The sequence below is a fragment of the Dermochelys coriacea genome, chromosome 1 (assembly GCF_009764565.3).
Source record: "Dermochelys coriacea isolate rDerCor1 chromosome 1, rDerCor1.pri.v4, whole genome shotgun sequence".
Taxonomy (NCBI): domain Eukaryota; kingdom Metazoa; phylum Chordata; order Testudines; family Dermochelyidae; genus Dermochelys; species Dermochelys coriacea.
The window spans coordinates 210,374,513-210,389,201 of NC_050068.2; the positions used below are offsets into that span (position 1 = coordinate 210,374,513).

Below are 14,689 nucleotides of genomic sequence, written 5' to 3' on the forward strand. Positions count from 1 at the left end.
TTGCCTTTACCTGGAGTGGACACACTCATGGTGTACGAGTAACATTTTCCAGTATAGCTTTAATCCTTCCCAAATAACAAAAACTAAATTGAAAAACAGGCAGCAGAATAACAGTGTCAACACCAAGAGTTATACCAACATAACTACATAAGTTTAAATTCACACCTTGGAATATACTGAAAAACTTTCAGAGCTGCAAATAGTATCTATGGATATGTCTACACTGTACTTTCATAGGTAAAACTTTTTCATGTGAAAAACACACCCCTGCCTAACAAAAGTTTTACCAATGAAAAGCGCCAGTATGGACAGTGCTTTGTCAGCTGGAGATGCTACTGCCCCTCGTTGAGGGTGGTTTTATTTTGTTGGTGGGAGAGCTCTCTCCTGATGACAAAGAGCGGCTATACTGTGACAAGTTTCAGAGTGGTAGCCATGTTAGTCTGTATCAGCAGAAAGAATGAGGAGTATTTGTGGCATCTTAGAGACTAACAAATGTATTTGAGCATAAGCTTTTGTGGGCTAAAGCCCACTTCATCAGATGCATGCAGTGGAAAATACAGTAGGAAGATATATATATAGAGAGAGAGAGAGAGAACATGAAAAAATGGGGGTTGCCATACCAACTCTTAACAAGACCAATCAATTGATTATAGCCTACCTTATAGGCCACTACTGCGTACTTTACAACGACATGATTGTAGCAGCACAGCTGTGTCAGTGTAAGGCACGCAGTGTAGACATAGCCGGGGAGTCCCAACTTCAAATCTCCTTGCCGATAGCCCAGTAGATGCCAATCCCTTCCCACAGCTGGGATTAGAAGGCAATGATTTTTGAGAGGAAAGATGTTTTTGTGGTTAAAACATTGCACTAGGATTTAGATTAGGTCTTAGGGCTGCTACAAACTCCCTGTGTGACCTTGGGCACAGATTTAATCTCTCTGTGCCTCAATTCCCCATCTGCAAAATGGGGATAATAATTCTGCCTTTTCTACTTTAACTGTAATCTCTTCAAGTACTTCTTAAGTGTTTTTACAGTGCCTAGCACAATGCTCTAGTCTCAGCTAGGGTGTTTATTAGAATACTACTGCCTCACAGTCCTGTGTTGAATGACAGTCAGTGTTGGATTCCTGGGACTTAAGAGTCCCTCCTTCAATGCTGCTAGCTCCCACAGGTTATGTCCTCCTGGGGTTGAAGAGCACTGAAGATGGTTGAGAGCTCTAAAGGGACAGGCTAGGAGTCCAGACCCCTGGATTGGCCTGGAAATTGGTAACTGGGGAGACCCCTACAGTACCTGTCCTGAGCCAAGGCCTTGGCCCAGCCTGGTGGGGTACAGGAGAGTGTGTCCAGCTCAGGTAGCTGCTGTTACTGTTGCATTACTTGTCCCCATGTCCTTGAGACACTGCTGCCAACATTTTTTTCTTCCTTTCTCCTCTTGCTGGGACATTATGTTCCCAGCTCAGGAGAAGGGGCAGGGGGAGGGACATAATGTAATGCTCTCGGAGCAGTCTGCAGCCCTACCTGGGAGCAGCCAGTGCTACTTACCTCTTCCTCCGCCCTTCTGCAGGGAGCGGGGGAGGTGCAAGCGAGGTTGCCAGCTGGCTTTTGGGTGTCAGTATCAGTTTGCTCTGAGACTGCAGCCCAGGGAGTCAGAAGGATGGGTGGGGTGCTTGTGTCCTTTACTTAAAAGGGCTCAGCTATTTCAAAGCCCCACCCTGTTGTTTCAGCAGAGAGAGGCTCCTGAGGCTGCACACTTGTGTACCTGAATCCTCTCTTTGCTGATCAGAGCTGCTGCCACCCCAAGCCCCCAGTGAAAGCCCCAGACCACAAAATTATTTTTTCTACAGTGGTCCTCAGTCAACACGGGCTACTCCCGGGGCTTTACTAGTGTCTGTTTGTCCCCCCTTCCTCTCCCAGCCCCCCCCCGCCTGTACCCTCTCAGACTGCCCTTTTCCACCCCTTGCTCTCCCCCTACCCCGCCCATCTCCCTTTTCTCTAGGAACTGAGATATTGAGATGCTAATGAGGCTTTTCTTTTTCCCCAGAACTGCGGAGGCAGGGAGCGGGAGGCAGGGAGCGGCTGGGAGGGCAGGAGCAGGACAGGTTGCCAGATTGAGCTGGAAAGAAACCAGTCTAATCCTAACCACCAAGGCAAAGCAGCTGCCAGGAGGCAGAGCCGGGAGTCTGAGACCAGGGCACAGCAGAGCACAGATCTCACTTAGGAGAAAGAAACTCCCACAGGAGGACAACACCAAAGGGAGACCCTATTTCCAAGGAGAGTGGAGTCCACATAGCTCAGTGGAAACAGCATCATAGACCAACATGCATCAAGTTAGTGTCTTTCTACTCAGTTGCTTCTAAGCTTGCTTTTAAACACCACCCTCTGAAGAAGGGTGCAGTGGGGTTTCTACAGAGTGGATGCTGGAGGGAGGGGGTCTGGGTGCGTGTATGGAGAGACTGGGGTAGGGGAGAGATGGAGGGAGTGTGTGGGGAAGGGCTGAGGTGTGGGGGAGGATAGGGTGTGTGTGTGGAGACTCTTGGGCGTGGGGGAGGATAGAGGTGTGTGTATCTGTGTGGAAGGGCTGGGATATGGGGGAGGATAGTGTATGTGAAGAGGGACCGGATTGTGAGGGAGGATGGCAGGTGTGTGAGAACAGGCCCAGGCATGGGGGAGGGGGGAGGGCATGGGGGAGAATGGGCGCGTGTGTGGAAGGGCCAGGGCATGGGGGAGAATGGGGGTGTGTGTGGAGGGGCCAGGGCATGGGGGAGAATGGAGGTGTGTGTGGAGGGGCCAGAGTGTGGGAGAGGATAGGAGTGTGTGTGTGGAACAGCTTGAATGTGGAGGAAGATGGGATGTGGAGGGGCTGAAGGGTCCCAGCCCAGAAGGGCTTCCTGAGTTAGGTGGGTCATGGTAGACATAACTGATACCTATATATTGCCTGATTCCAAGCTTATTGTGTCATAGGTTGTAGCTGTGAAGGCAGAGAAAGTGCCAGCGGGGGAGAGGCTGAGGAGATGTAAACAGGAAGCAGAGAAGCAGCAGAAGGTGGAGGAAGAGGCAGAGAAGTTGGAGAAGGAGTGTCAGGGCCTCATTGAGTTCCACAAGTCATACCATGAACTCTTCCAGTTCTTCTGTAACAACACAACCATCCATGGAGCCATCCGCTTAGTCTGCTCCAAGAGGAACAAAATGAAGACAGCCTTCTGGTCTGTGCTCTTCTTCCTCACCTTTGGCCTAATGTACTGGCAATTTGGGATCCTCTACAGGCAGTACTTCAGCTTCCCTGTCAACCTGAACCTTAACCTCAACTCAGACAAGCTGACCTTCCCTGCTGTCACACTGTGCACTCTCAACCCCTACAGGTATGAGGCAAACTCCTAGGGCCTACAGGTATATATATTGTGTATTGTACTCCTACTGGATCAGGAGAAGTACCCAGTGCCCCTACAGGTGATATTGAGATACTAAGGGCTTGTTTATATGTGTAAATTTCCCTACATAGCTATACTGGAATAACTATTCCACTACAATTTGGTAGCAGAGTAATTATATCTGAATAGTGACTTTTATTCCCACATGGGGACTTATACCTGTCTAGCTATAGGCAAATAAGTATTATAGTGTAAGTATACCTATAGTGGGAAATTTCCAAATAGAGACAAGCCCTAACTCTCCATCTCACAGATACAGTGCTGTCCAGAAGGAGCTGGATGAACTGGATCGTATCACCCATCAGACACTAATGGACCTGTATAACTACAACATGTCTCTGGTACAAAGCAACTGGGCAACCCAGTCCTCCCGGAAACGTAGCCCAAGGAGCCTATCCCACCATGTCCAGCGCCACCCACTGAGGAGACACAAGCGTGATGAACCAGCAAGCCTGAAGGGGAACAGTCCTCCAGTGGACAAAAGTGACTGGAAAATTGGCTTCATCCTGGTGAGAATAGGTCCCTCTCTCTCCTGTACTCTACAAACTTTGCCTAGCTCCTAATCTCTCATTAGATCCTCTCGTACCAGTGTCGGCTCCACCCTCCACTGTCTGGAAATCTGGTGAAGTTGTTGTTGCTGCTACTAATGAAAGACGTTAAGAGCTGAAAAAAGCCTTTCAACTCCCAGCCTCTCCCTAACGGATCGAGGGAAGGATTGTCCCCCTTCTCCATCCATTCTCTTGAGCAGTGCTTCTCAAGCTATCTGATGTGGGGGCCGGCAATTTTTTTTTCCAATGTGCATGCAGACCGGCAGCCGATGGCTCGTGGACCAGCACCGGTCCGCGGACCACCACTTTGAGTAGCACTGCTCTAGAGCATACTCAACCATCAATCAATTAACTAGAGTTCCAGCAGGAGCAAACTCTACACTAGGCTAGGGCATGTCTACACTACAGGTGCTCCATGGCACAACTGCAGCTGTGCTGCTGTAGGACCGTAGTGTAGATGCTTCCTACATCAATGGAAGGGTTTTTTCTGTCAATATAGGTAGTTTCCCTCCCCGAGTGATAGTAGCTACATCAATAGAAGAATTCTTCCCTCAACCTAGCCGTGTGTACACCGGGGCTAGGTGAATTTAACTACAGCGCTTAGGGTTTGAATTTTTCGCACATCTGAGTGATGTAGCTAGTTTGATCTAAATTTTAAGTTTACACCAAGGTGTAAATACACCCACAGAGAGGGACTCCCTGTTCCAGAATTGAAAGCTGCTATGTATACTCCACAATCTCATTTTTTGCACAGCTCATTGCAATAACTCCACTGTGGTTTGTTTGCTGCTTCCTCAGTCTCTTGTTCATTCCCCCTGTCCAGGAGTTTCCCTCCCATTGAGGATCTGGGGTTGTGGGGAAGGGGTTCCCCTTATGTCTGTTAGCTGCACTTGTCAAGTATAATCTGAATTTATTTCCTGTCCATGTTCGGGGTGGCAGGAGGGGGGGGAAGGGGAGGACTAGTATACCCCCTCATCCCTCCTCATGGACTTGTGTTCCTTGAGATGGCTGATGTTTCTCTTGCAGTGCAACGAGACGAATGAGGATTGTTTTCATCAGACGTATTCATCAGGTGTAGATGCCGTGCGTGAGTGGTACAGTTTCCACTACATCAACATTTTGGCACGGATGCCTAACACAAAGGCCCTGGATGAGTCCAATTTTGAGAACTTCATCTATGCTTGCCGCTTCAATGAGGTTCCATGTGACAAGGCGTGAGTGCTGAGAGGCTCCAATATCCCATCTTAACAACCTCTGCATTCCTTGCTGGGTACAAGGAGAAGCCAAGACACTACTGCTGGAGAACAGTTACACCCACTGCCAGGGCCCAAGGCTGGGGCATTCTCCCTTGTTCAATTCCTGGGGCTCCTGGATCTCATAATCTCAAGTGATTGGCTCTGGGTCCTGCCCTTGGGGTTTTGGCTCCTCAGGTTCATTGACCCCTAAGTGCCATGAGAAAGTTCCTGTGCTCTTTTCCCTTTGTTTCAGATAACTGAAATTGTGATTCAGGTACATACACTAGTTTGGGTGCAGTTATACTGTATAAAGGAATCTTTATACTGGTGTAACTGAGTCCACAGTAGGGGGTTGTATCACTTTAACTATACTGATGTAATTAAAAGTGGTACCATGTTTGTGTATACCAAAGCCCACAGACACATATCCTTACAGGAAGAGGAAGGAGGGGCAGCTGCTGTAGAAAGAATAGTAAGAAACAAGCCAGTTCCCGGTGTTATAGTTTACATTTAAATGATTCCCAAAGGGGCAATCAAATTAATATCTTATCCATGAGGATGGAGAAGAGGCGGGAGAATTTAAAGCCAGGCCTATATTAAGGAGATTTTATAAAAATATCCCACTGCTGCTAACACCAGTTTTGGTCCTCCAGAGTTAGCAACATGAGGAATCGAACAGCTCTTCAGCTTCAGAAGTCATTTTCAGCACCTTGCTAAATAACTTTGCTCTGACCCATTTCTCAGGGCTTGTTTACACTACAGACACTACTCTTCTGTATTGCTTTCAGTTTCTCTCTATAGGGTGGTACAAAGAATGGTTCCTTTTAGAATACCCTGTCCCTCATCATCTCTTGGGGATTTTCCCCACATGCCTGGATGCCCTAATCTGAATATTTCCATTTCTTTCCCAGGAATTACACCCATTTCCATCACCCTATTTATGGGAACTGCTACACATTCAATGATGGCAATAGCAGCCTGTGGACGTCATCCCTGCCTGGGATCAATAATGGTGAGGGTCCCTGTAGCAGGTGGGGACAACCCATTCAGGTGTATATCTAGAATAGGAGGGTTTGGGGGGTGGGAGAGAACTGTGAGCACCAAGATCCTGCTCTGCTTATTCCCCTGTGTGATGGTGGATTGCATCCCCCACCATGACCCATGTGAGTTTGGAGTGCCAGAAGTTCAGGCCTCCCCACATTCTGCTTTCTCCAGGCCTGGCTTTGCAATCCGTTCTCTGCCACCTCCAGCCCTGATTCCCAACTCTTTGCCTCCCCCCAGGCATGACCCCCTTACATTCTGCTCAACTCAGGCCCAGCCCTGAACCCCTTTTCTTTTCTGGCTCAGCTGTGATCCCCCCGCTCTCTGCCTCCTCCACCACTAGCCCAGTTGTGATCTCTCTGCTGTCCCACCCCAGTGACTGGCCCTGATCCCTCCTCACTCTCTGAAATCTCTACAGGCCTCTCTCTGCTAGTGCGCACAGAGCAGAACGACTATATCCCACTGCTATCCACAGTGACAGGAGCCCGGGTGATGGTCCATGAGCAGAATGAACCAGCCTTCATGGACGATGGGGGCTTCAATGTGCGTCCGGGTATGGAGACCTCTATCAGCATGAGAAAGGTATGTGGGGGAGGTAGAACGAGGGAAGAGGTGGCATGGGCTTCACTGTGTACCTGCATGAAGACTTGTGTCAGCACAAGATTGTCAGTAGGGAGCAGAAGGGTTGCCATGGAACTAGGATGTGGGGAGCAGAAAAGTTAACCCTAGAGGGTGGCAACACCTGGTGGGACTGAGAGGGAGGACATTACCTTGGGAGTTATTACTAATCAGGGAAGGGCTGGAAAAGGGGGAAAGCAAGAAGGAGTTGGTGGCATGAGATGAGAGTGATGAGTGGGAGGTTATTACCATCGTATCTATTATTGATTGCGGGTGGATGGCACTACAGGGCAGCAGGCAGAAAGGGGAGGCACCAGGAGCATAGGTATGTGTCACTTCATCAATTCCCTGCCATTGTAGGGCTTTGGGCATTGGTGCACCTCAGTCCCAGCTATCTGCCTGAGGCACATAATAGCTCATTCTCCTGAGGGCTGTAATACCTTGGTACAATTTCAGGTGTTGGGTTTAGTGTGTGGGTGCTGGGGGGGGTGTTAGTGGCCTGTCATACGGAGGCAGTAAGACTGGGTGATCTTGTGGTCCTGTCTGGCCTTAAATTCTCTGACTCTAAGATTGACAAGCTGATGTTTGTTGTCAGGAGACGACAATGCGTCTTGGGGGCAGCTACAGTGACTGTACTGAAGATGGCAGTGATGTGCTAGTGCAGAACCTGTACCCATCCCATTACACTGAGCAGGTAATCCATCACCACTGGTCCTATCCCAGACCTGTCCCCACTCTCCTTGGGAAACAATCTCAGCCATTCCCTGCCATGAGTAGATCTCATCTTTTTTCTGGACCTGGTTATGCTGGGATGTGAGGATTCCCTTGCTGAGCTCTCCTCTTCTCTCATGCCTCCCAGGTCTGCATTCGTTCCTGTTTCCAAATCAGTATGGTAGAACGCTGTGGCTGTGCATATTACTTCTATCCCTTACCCTCTGGAGCGGAGTATTGCGACTACACTAAGCATATAGCATGGGGTAAGTGCTGATGGCGCAGAAGGAATTATATAAATGAACCCCCAAGCCTTCCTGAACCTACCCATTCCAACCCCCTAACACTGAGACTCTCCCATTATCCCCTGCTATCAGCTCCCCCCCTCTCCTGTTTAAGTCCTCCAGAGGATTCCTTCTTTGGAGCTCTCAGCCCTTCCAAGGAAGCTACCTTATTCTGGGCCTGCATCACCCATGTACATTCCCCAGAAGTGCTCTTCCCTGTACACATAGGGTGAGCTCACTTTGGTTTTCTCTCTCCCCTACTCAGGTCACTGTTATTACAAACTCCAGGTCGAATTCAAATCCAATGTTCTGGGCTGTTTCAGCAAATGTCGGAAACCTTGCGAGTAAGTCTCAGTGGGATAAAAACTAGGGTTTTATGAACACCATTATATGGCATAGTTGCCTGAGATCTTAGGGGACTGGACTTGACCCAGTAGATCACTTCCAGTCCTATGTGTGTCTCATTCCTAGAGCTGACTGAATGGCTGAGAATTTGATTTGCCAAACCATTCAATTATATGGGGCAAATAGTGTTTGATCAACTAAACATCCAGAAAGATACTTCAATCTGGTCTCACCAAGCAGGAAGCAAAGTTAGTAGAGCAAAAATGCTGGCTGGGAGGGGAAGAGCTCCTGGATATTGCAGTCTGGCTACATTCAGGAGGCAGCCCTGTAAGGAGTAGGGCAGAAGTGCTAGATCTGGAGAAAGTTCCCCGTTGCTGAGGTTGCTGTGCTGAGACTGGACCTTGTCGATCCAATAGCCCTTCCTGTTAAGAATAGATGTGTCTTCCTCCAGGGTGACCGAATATCAGCTGTCAGCTGGACACTCCCACTGGCCTTCCACTGTTTCCGAGGTAAAGATATTGCTTCCTGTGGTAATTCCACCAGACCCAGGATGCAGACCTGTCCCACCATTTATTAACCCTCAACAAGGGGAGGCTGGGATCAGAGTGGTGTAGATCTATAAAGCTTTTTGTGCTTTCCTTTCAGGATTGGGTGTTTCATATGCTGTCCCAACAGAATAAGTACAATATCACATCCAAGAGGTGAGAGCTCCAGAACTGGGGCTCAGGACCAGAGATGGGACCTAGTGATAATGAGGTTGGGGGTTGGGGCCTGGGCCCAGATGAACCAATGATGGGTAGAAATGGAGGTGATTAGGGGCCTGGGAACAAGCACAGAGATCAAATCAGGTAGGGAGAGAAGCAGGGGTCCAGGAGTGCAGGGCCAGACAGGAAGAATGACCCAGTGATGGGGAGACAGGAGAGCCTGACTTACCTGGTCACAGAGATAGGTGGAAATTTGGGGGCCCAGGGCTAGACCCAGAGACAGACCTAGTGAGGGGGAAGACAAAAGGCTTTAGGAGCCTGGGACCAGGCTCAGTCTTGCCTAGTAATGGGGTAGGAGTGTTGTCAGGGGCCTGGGACCAGACCAATGGACTTCATCCAGTGGTAATTTGAGATTTGGGGAGTGGGTTAGGGGGCCAGGTCTAGAGATTGGAAGAACGATTGGGAGGATCCCTGGACAAGGGACTGATGTAATGTTGGAGGTGAAGTCTTGGGCAGGGATTGTGAACTTGGGGAATCAAATTGAAAATGTGGAGGTACTCTAAGTTTGGGAGAAGGACAGATGTGAGTTTGGTGCAGTAGTAAGTTTGGAGCTGTTGCACCGAAGGAGTGTGCGCAAGGTGGGGAGCAAGCAGGGGCACAGGCCCCCCTAATAATCACCAAGGGACATAGTACTCCCCCAGCAGGGAGAGCCACAGCTCCAGGGGTAGGGGAAGGAGTTCTCTCTCCATGCCACAGCCCTGGAGATGGGGAAGGGGGGCAGTGAGCTACTCCTGGGGCAAGTGAGCTTTGTGCCCACCCCCAAAAGGGGTCTAATTTAAATTCCTGCACACACCCCTCTACTGAAGCGTGTGGAGTGATAAAAGCTTGCGGGTTGGGTGGGAGTTTGTGGGTGTCATAGGTTGGAGGGATCCTAAATCTGGGAGGAATCTCAGAGGAATGCTGTAGGTATGGCCAGCTGCACTGGATTTTGGGCAGACTGCAGGTGTGAGTGTTAAGTGGGCTGCCAGATAGGGGAACTGCAGGGTTAGAAGATTAAAGGTTTGGTGTACTTGCAGGATAAGGAGCATATGCTCCCATACAGGGGTTGCAGGATTAGAGTCACTCATCTCTTTCTCTTATTAACAGGAACGGAGTGGCCAAAGTGAACATATTTTTTGAGGAATGGAAGTATAAAACCAATGGGGAGTCTCCTGCCTTCACGGTATATACCTCATCCTCCAGCTGCCCCTCCCCCTTATGACCCTCTGCCTCCAGGAACATCCCTGACTTCTACATTTCTCCTCCTGTGGCAGGACTGGAGATGAGAATAAAGCCCCAGCTGTGGATGCTCTCAGGGGGCGATCATGGCAGCAAGTAGGAATACAAGCATCCCCATGCAGACACAATTCTCACTACCCCCATCTCTCTCTTGCAGGTGGTGACGCTGCTCTCCCAGCTGGGGAATCAGTGGAGTCTCTGGTTTGGTTCTTCTGTTCTTTCTGTGGTGGAGCTCGCTGAGCTGATTTTGGATTTCATTGCCATCACCTTCATCCTCTCGTTCCAGTGGCTCCGCTCCTGTCAGCTACTGGCCTCTGCTGTGCGACCCGCAGGTGCTCATGACAACACTGCCTTCCAGCCCGAGCCCTCTGCCCCCAGTGCTCCACATGGCTTCACTGTCGAGGCTGTGGTGACTACGCTGCCCTCCAACAACAGCCCAGAACTGCATGGGCGGGACAAGGATGCAGAGATTGGACTGGAGTGACAATTGTGACGGGGTAGCACACTGAGGTCGAGGAGTTTCATGTCCCACACCACAGATTATACACTTGGGTCTGAAGACATGCAGCAGTTTGGAGCAGGGACTTATTTCCTGTTTGGTGCTACAGCTCAGCTGCATTTCTATCATGCTGATGCAGAGCTTCCATCACCTCAATCATGACACTCAGTCAGGAGGCAGCTGACTGCAGTGTTGGGGGGTGAGGAGAAAGTTAGTTTATATTCCCTGCTGATGGTAAACCATGCAGTCATCTCCCACAATACAGATGACAATGTCCTTAGCCACATTTGCTGTAGAGTCACCACTGATAGGAAGAGACAGCATATGTGGGGGATATTGACTCAGCCCCGTTCGACACACACACACACACACACACTTCTCTGCACCCAAGAACGTGGCCACTCTGGTCTGTAACTGTTTAAAAGAATAAAAACCTAATGAAGGTGTGCGACCAGGAAAAATTAGGCTCTTCTGTGTATACCTGACAGTGGACAGGGATGAGGTGTCTAGAACCCAAGGGGTACTAGCGTGCACAAATGCCTCACCCTCTGGAGGACTGTGCAGGAGACTAGATACTGCTTCCCAACTCTGGGTTGCTTGGGGGAGTGGGGGGGTTCCTGCATGGATCCTGGTATGAGGTCTGGAATATTCAAGATTTCCACAGGCAACTCTTAGGCCAATATAAAGACTCTTCTTTGCAGCATAACATATGCCTCACTCTAATTCTCCATTCAGCCTCTCATCTCTTTTCTGAACACTCGGCTAAATTCGTCTCAACACTGGCTTATGTCTTCTATAATCAGGAGCTGTGGGGGCCAAAGTAGCCTCAGTGATGCAGAGCCTGCAGAGCTGCCCTAAACTGTGACAGTGCTTCAGTGGTCCCTCTGAGCTGCTGCAGCACAGAATCAGAACTGTGCAGGTCCACCACAGCTCTGATCCACCCATCCCTTATCTGTTCAACCACAGAATACCCGCTGCATGGGGTTGGGGGTGCTATGCTGAACTGGCTCTGTTATTTGCTTTGTGAAAAATGTCAAGGTTTTTAAATTCGTTTTCATGCCCCTTCAGAACAAAAATGAAACCTTTGGAATTAAAAAAAATTTTAAAAACCCAAAACAAGAGAAAGCAAACTGCCCCAAAATAGCCAATAGCCCAGAGGTTAGAGCACTTCCATGGAATGTGAGACCCAGCTTCAAGTCACTACTCGGCCTGATTCAGAGCCCAGCCCTAACCACCAGGTTACAGTGTCTCTTGCTCAGTCTGCTTGTTGGAGCTGTTCTAGCCGGTATAAAATGATTAAATATTCATGGGGCCAGAGCCAGATTGGCTCTAGCCTGGGCTATTGGCTATTTTGGGGTGGCTTGTTCTCTTTCATCCTGGCCCTGAGGGAAAAAAAGGTTACCTACTCTCGTAACTCTTATTCTTTGAGATGTGTTGCTCATGTCCATTCCAAGTAGGTGTCCGCGCACCACGTGCATAGTCATCAGAAGGTTTTTCCCCCAGCGGTACCCATTGAGTCGGCTGTGGAGCCCCTTGGAGTCATGACTTCATGGCGGTATATATAGATTCCTGCCGACCCACCGCCTCTTCAGTTTCTTCTTGCCACAGTGCTCTGACAGAGGGGTAGAAGGGTGGGTATTGGAATGGATTTAAGCAACACATCTCTAAGAGCAACAGTTACAAGAGGTAGGTAATAGTGTTTTCTTCAAGTGCTTGCTCATATTGATTCCAAGTAGGCGACTCCCAAGAAGTCCGTAGGAGGAGGGGTCAGAGTTCACCAAGTCGCAGACTGCAGCACTGCTCTGCCAAATGCAGCATTGTCTCTAGCCTGAGTAATGGCATAGGGCGATATAAAGGTGTGTATCAATGACCACGTCGCTGCCCTGCAAATATCTTGAATGGGGATCTGTGCCAGGAACACTCTTGAGGAAACCTCCACTCTTCTGGGAGTGCGCTGTTAGTGCTGAGGAAGGTATCTTTGCTAGGTCATAGCACCTCCCGATACAGGCCGTGATCCATTGAGAAATCCTTTGGGATGAAACCGGAAACTCCCTCATTCACACAGCAATTGCAATGAAGAGCTGAGTTGATTTTCAAAACAGCTTTGTCTGCTCAATGTAAAAAGCTAACGCTTGTCTGACATCCAGGGAGTGGAGCATCCATTCCTGGTTACTAGAATGCAGCTTACGGAAGAACACTGGAAGAAATATGTCCCGATTCACGTGGAATTGTGAAACGACCTTTGGGAGGAAAGCCGGGTGTGGCTGCAACTCTAACGTGTCCTTATAAAAAACAGTATAAGAGGGCTCAGACGTCAAGGCCTTAAGCTCAGATACACTCTTGGCTGAAGTTATAGCCATGAGGAACACCACTTTCCAGGAAAGGCAGAGGAGAGAGTATGTTGCTAGGGGCTCAAAAGGAGGGTCCATCAGCCTTGAGAGCCCAATTGGGGGGGACTGGCTGTCTAACTTGAGGGTACAATCTATCTAGTCCCTTGAGGAAGTAGCCAACCATGGGCTTAGCAAATACTGACCAGCCGGCAGAACCTGGATGGAAAGCTGAGATGGCGGCCAGGTGCACCTTTATTGACGACACTGCCAGGCCTTGCTGTTTCAGGTGCAGTAAATATTCCAGGATAAAGGGAATCTATGACCGTAATGGCGTGGAGTGTCCTTTTGCAGTGACCAAATCAAGAATCTCTTCCACTTAATCAAATAAGTGGCTTGAATGGATGGTTTCCGGCTGCCAAGGAGAACCTCCCTAACGGAGTCTGAGCATGTGAGCTCCAAGGGGTTTAGCCATGGAGTTTCCATGCTGTGAGGTGGAGAAACTCTAGACTGGGATGCTGGAGACATCCGTGGTCCTGAGTTATCAAGTCTGGGACCAGGGGCAGTGCTATAGGCATGTCCACTGACACGTCTAGAAGTGTGGTGAACCAGTGTTGTCATGGCCATGCCGGTGCTATCAAGATCATTGATGCTCCCTCTCTTTGGGCTTTCAGCAGGACCTTGTGCAGAGGGGGAAAGGGCAGGAATGTATGCAGCAGGTACCTCTTCCAAGGGAGGGGAAAGGCATCTATGAACGAGCCCAGGCTGTGATTCAGGAAGGAGCAGAACTACTGACACTTCCTGTTGTGCCGTGTTGCGAAAAGGTCTATCTGGGGAAAACCCCATCTTTGGAAGATGCTGATCCTGACATCATCATCATGACATCAAGAAGGACCACTCGTAGTTGTGAAAGGACCTGCTGAGATGATTGTCCAGTTTGTTCTGAGAGCCCGGAAGGTACAATGCCGCCAGATGTATCGAGTGGGCAATGCAGTCCCACCACTTGAGGGCTTCCTGGCACGGGGAGAAGAGCAAGCACCATCCTGTCCATCTATACAGAACTTCGTTGTTGTATTGTCTGTCAATACTGATACATAGTGCCCTACCAAATTCACGGTCCATTTTGGTCAATTTCACAGTCCGGGAGGGTGGGTCGCGGTACTGATACCCTTACTTCTGCACGGCTGCTGGTGGCGGCACTGCAGTGAGCAGTGGCTGCTGGCTAGGAGCCTAGCTCTGATAGAAGAGCTGCCTTCAGCAGCAGCACAGAAGTAAGGGTGGCATGGTATAGTATTGCCACTCTTCTGTGCTGCTGCTGGTGGGGTGCTGCCTTCAGAGCTGGGTGCCCGGCCAACAGCCACTGCTCTCTGGCCAGCCAGCTACAAAGGCAGCGCAGAAGTAAGGGTGGCAATACTGCAACCCCCCTAAATAATGTGACCCCCCCCGCTTCAACTCCCTTTTTGTCCAGGACCCCCCAATTTGAGAAACACTGGTCTCCCCATGAAATCTGTATAGTATAGGGTAAAAGCATATGAAAGACCAGATTTCATGGGGGGAGACCAGATTTCATGGTCCGCGATGTCTTCTTCATGGCCATGAATTTGGTAGGACCCTGATACACACCTGCCCTCCAGATAGGTTTGAAATGTCTGGCAAGCAAGGCAAACCGCAC

General features: G+C 49.5%; 1 protein-coding gene across 1 annotated transcript; it reads left to right on the forward strand.

Annotated features, from left to right (window-relative positions):
* Positions 1-1,713: 1,713 nt before the first annotated feature.
* SCNN1A (sodium channel epithelial 1 subunit alpha) lies at positions 1,714-11,153 on the forward strand. The gene is made up of 13 exons (XM_038381765.2): positions 1,714-2,326; positions 2,961-3,358; positions 3,681-3,936; positions 5,002-5,189; positions 6,122-6,222; positions 6,670-6,833; positions 7,465-7,563; positions 7,729-7,846; positions 8,130-8,208; positions 8,661-8,718; positions 8,855-8,910; positions 10,060-10,135; positions 10,349-11,153. The coding sequence occupies exons 1-13, from the start codon at positions 2,318-2,320 to the stop codon at positions 10,673-10,675; spliced, it is 1,929 nt and encodes a 642-aa protein (XP_038237693.1). The 5' UTR covers positions 1,714-2,317; the 3' UTR covers positions 10,676-11,153.
* The last annotated feature ends 3,536 nt before the right edge of the window (positions 11,154-14,689 follow it).

Excerpts from the sequence above, each read along its gene's own strand:
- SCNN1A (XM_038381765.2), top strand. Across the intron at positions 6,834-7,464 it reads CCTCTATCAGCATGAGAAAG|GAGACGACAATGCGTCTTGG; the intron begins GTATGTGGGGGA and ends GTTTGTTGTCAG. Across the intron at positions 7,564-7,728 it reads CATCCCATTACACTGAGCAG|GTCTGCATTCGTTCCTGTTT; the intron begins GTAATCCATCAC and ends CATGCCTCCCAG.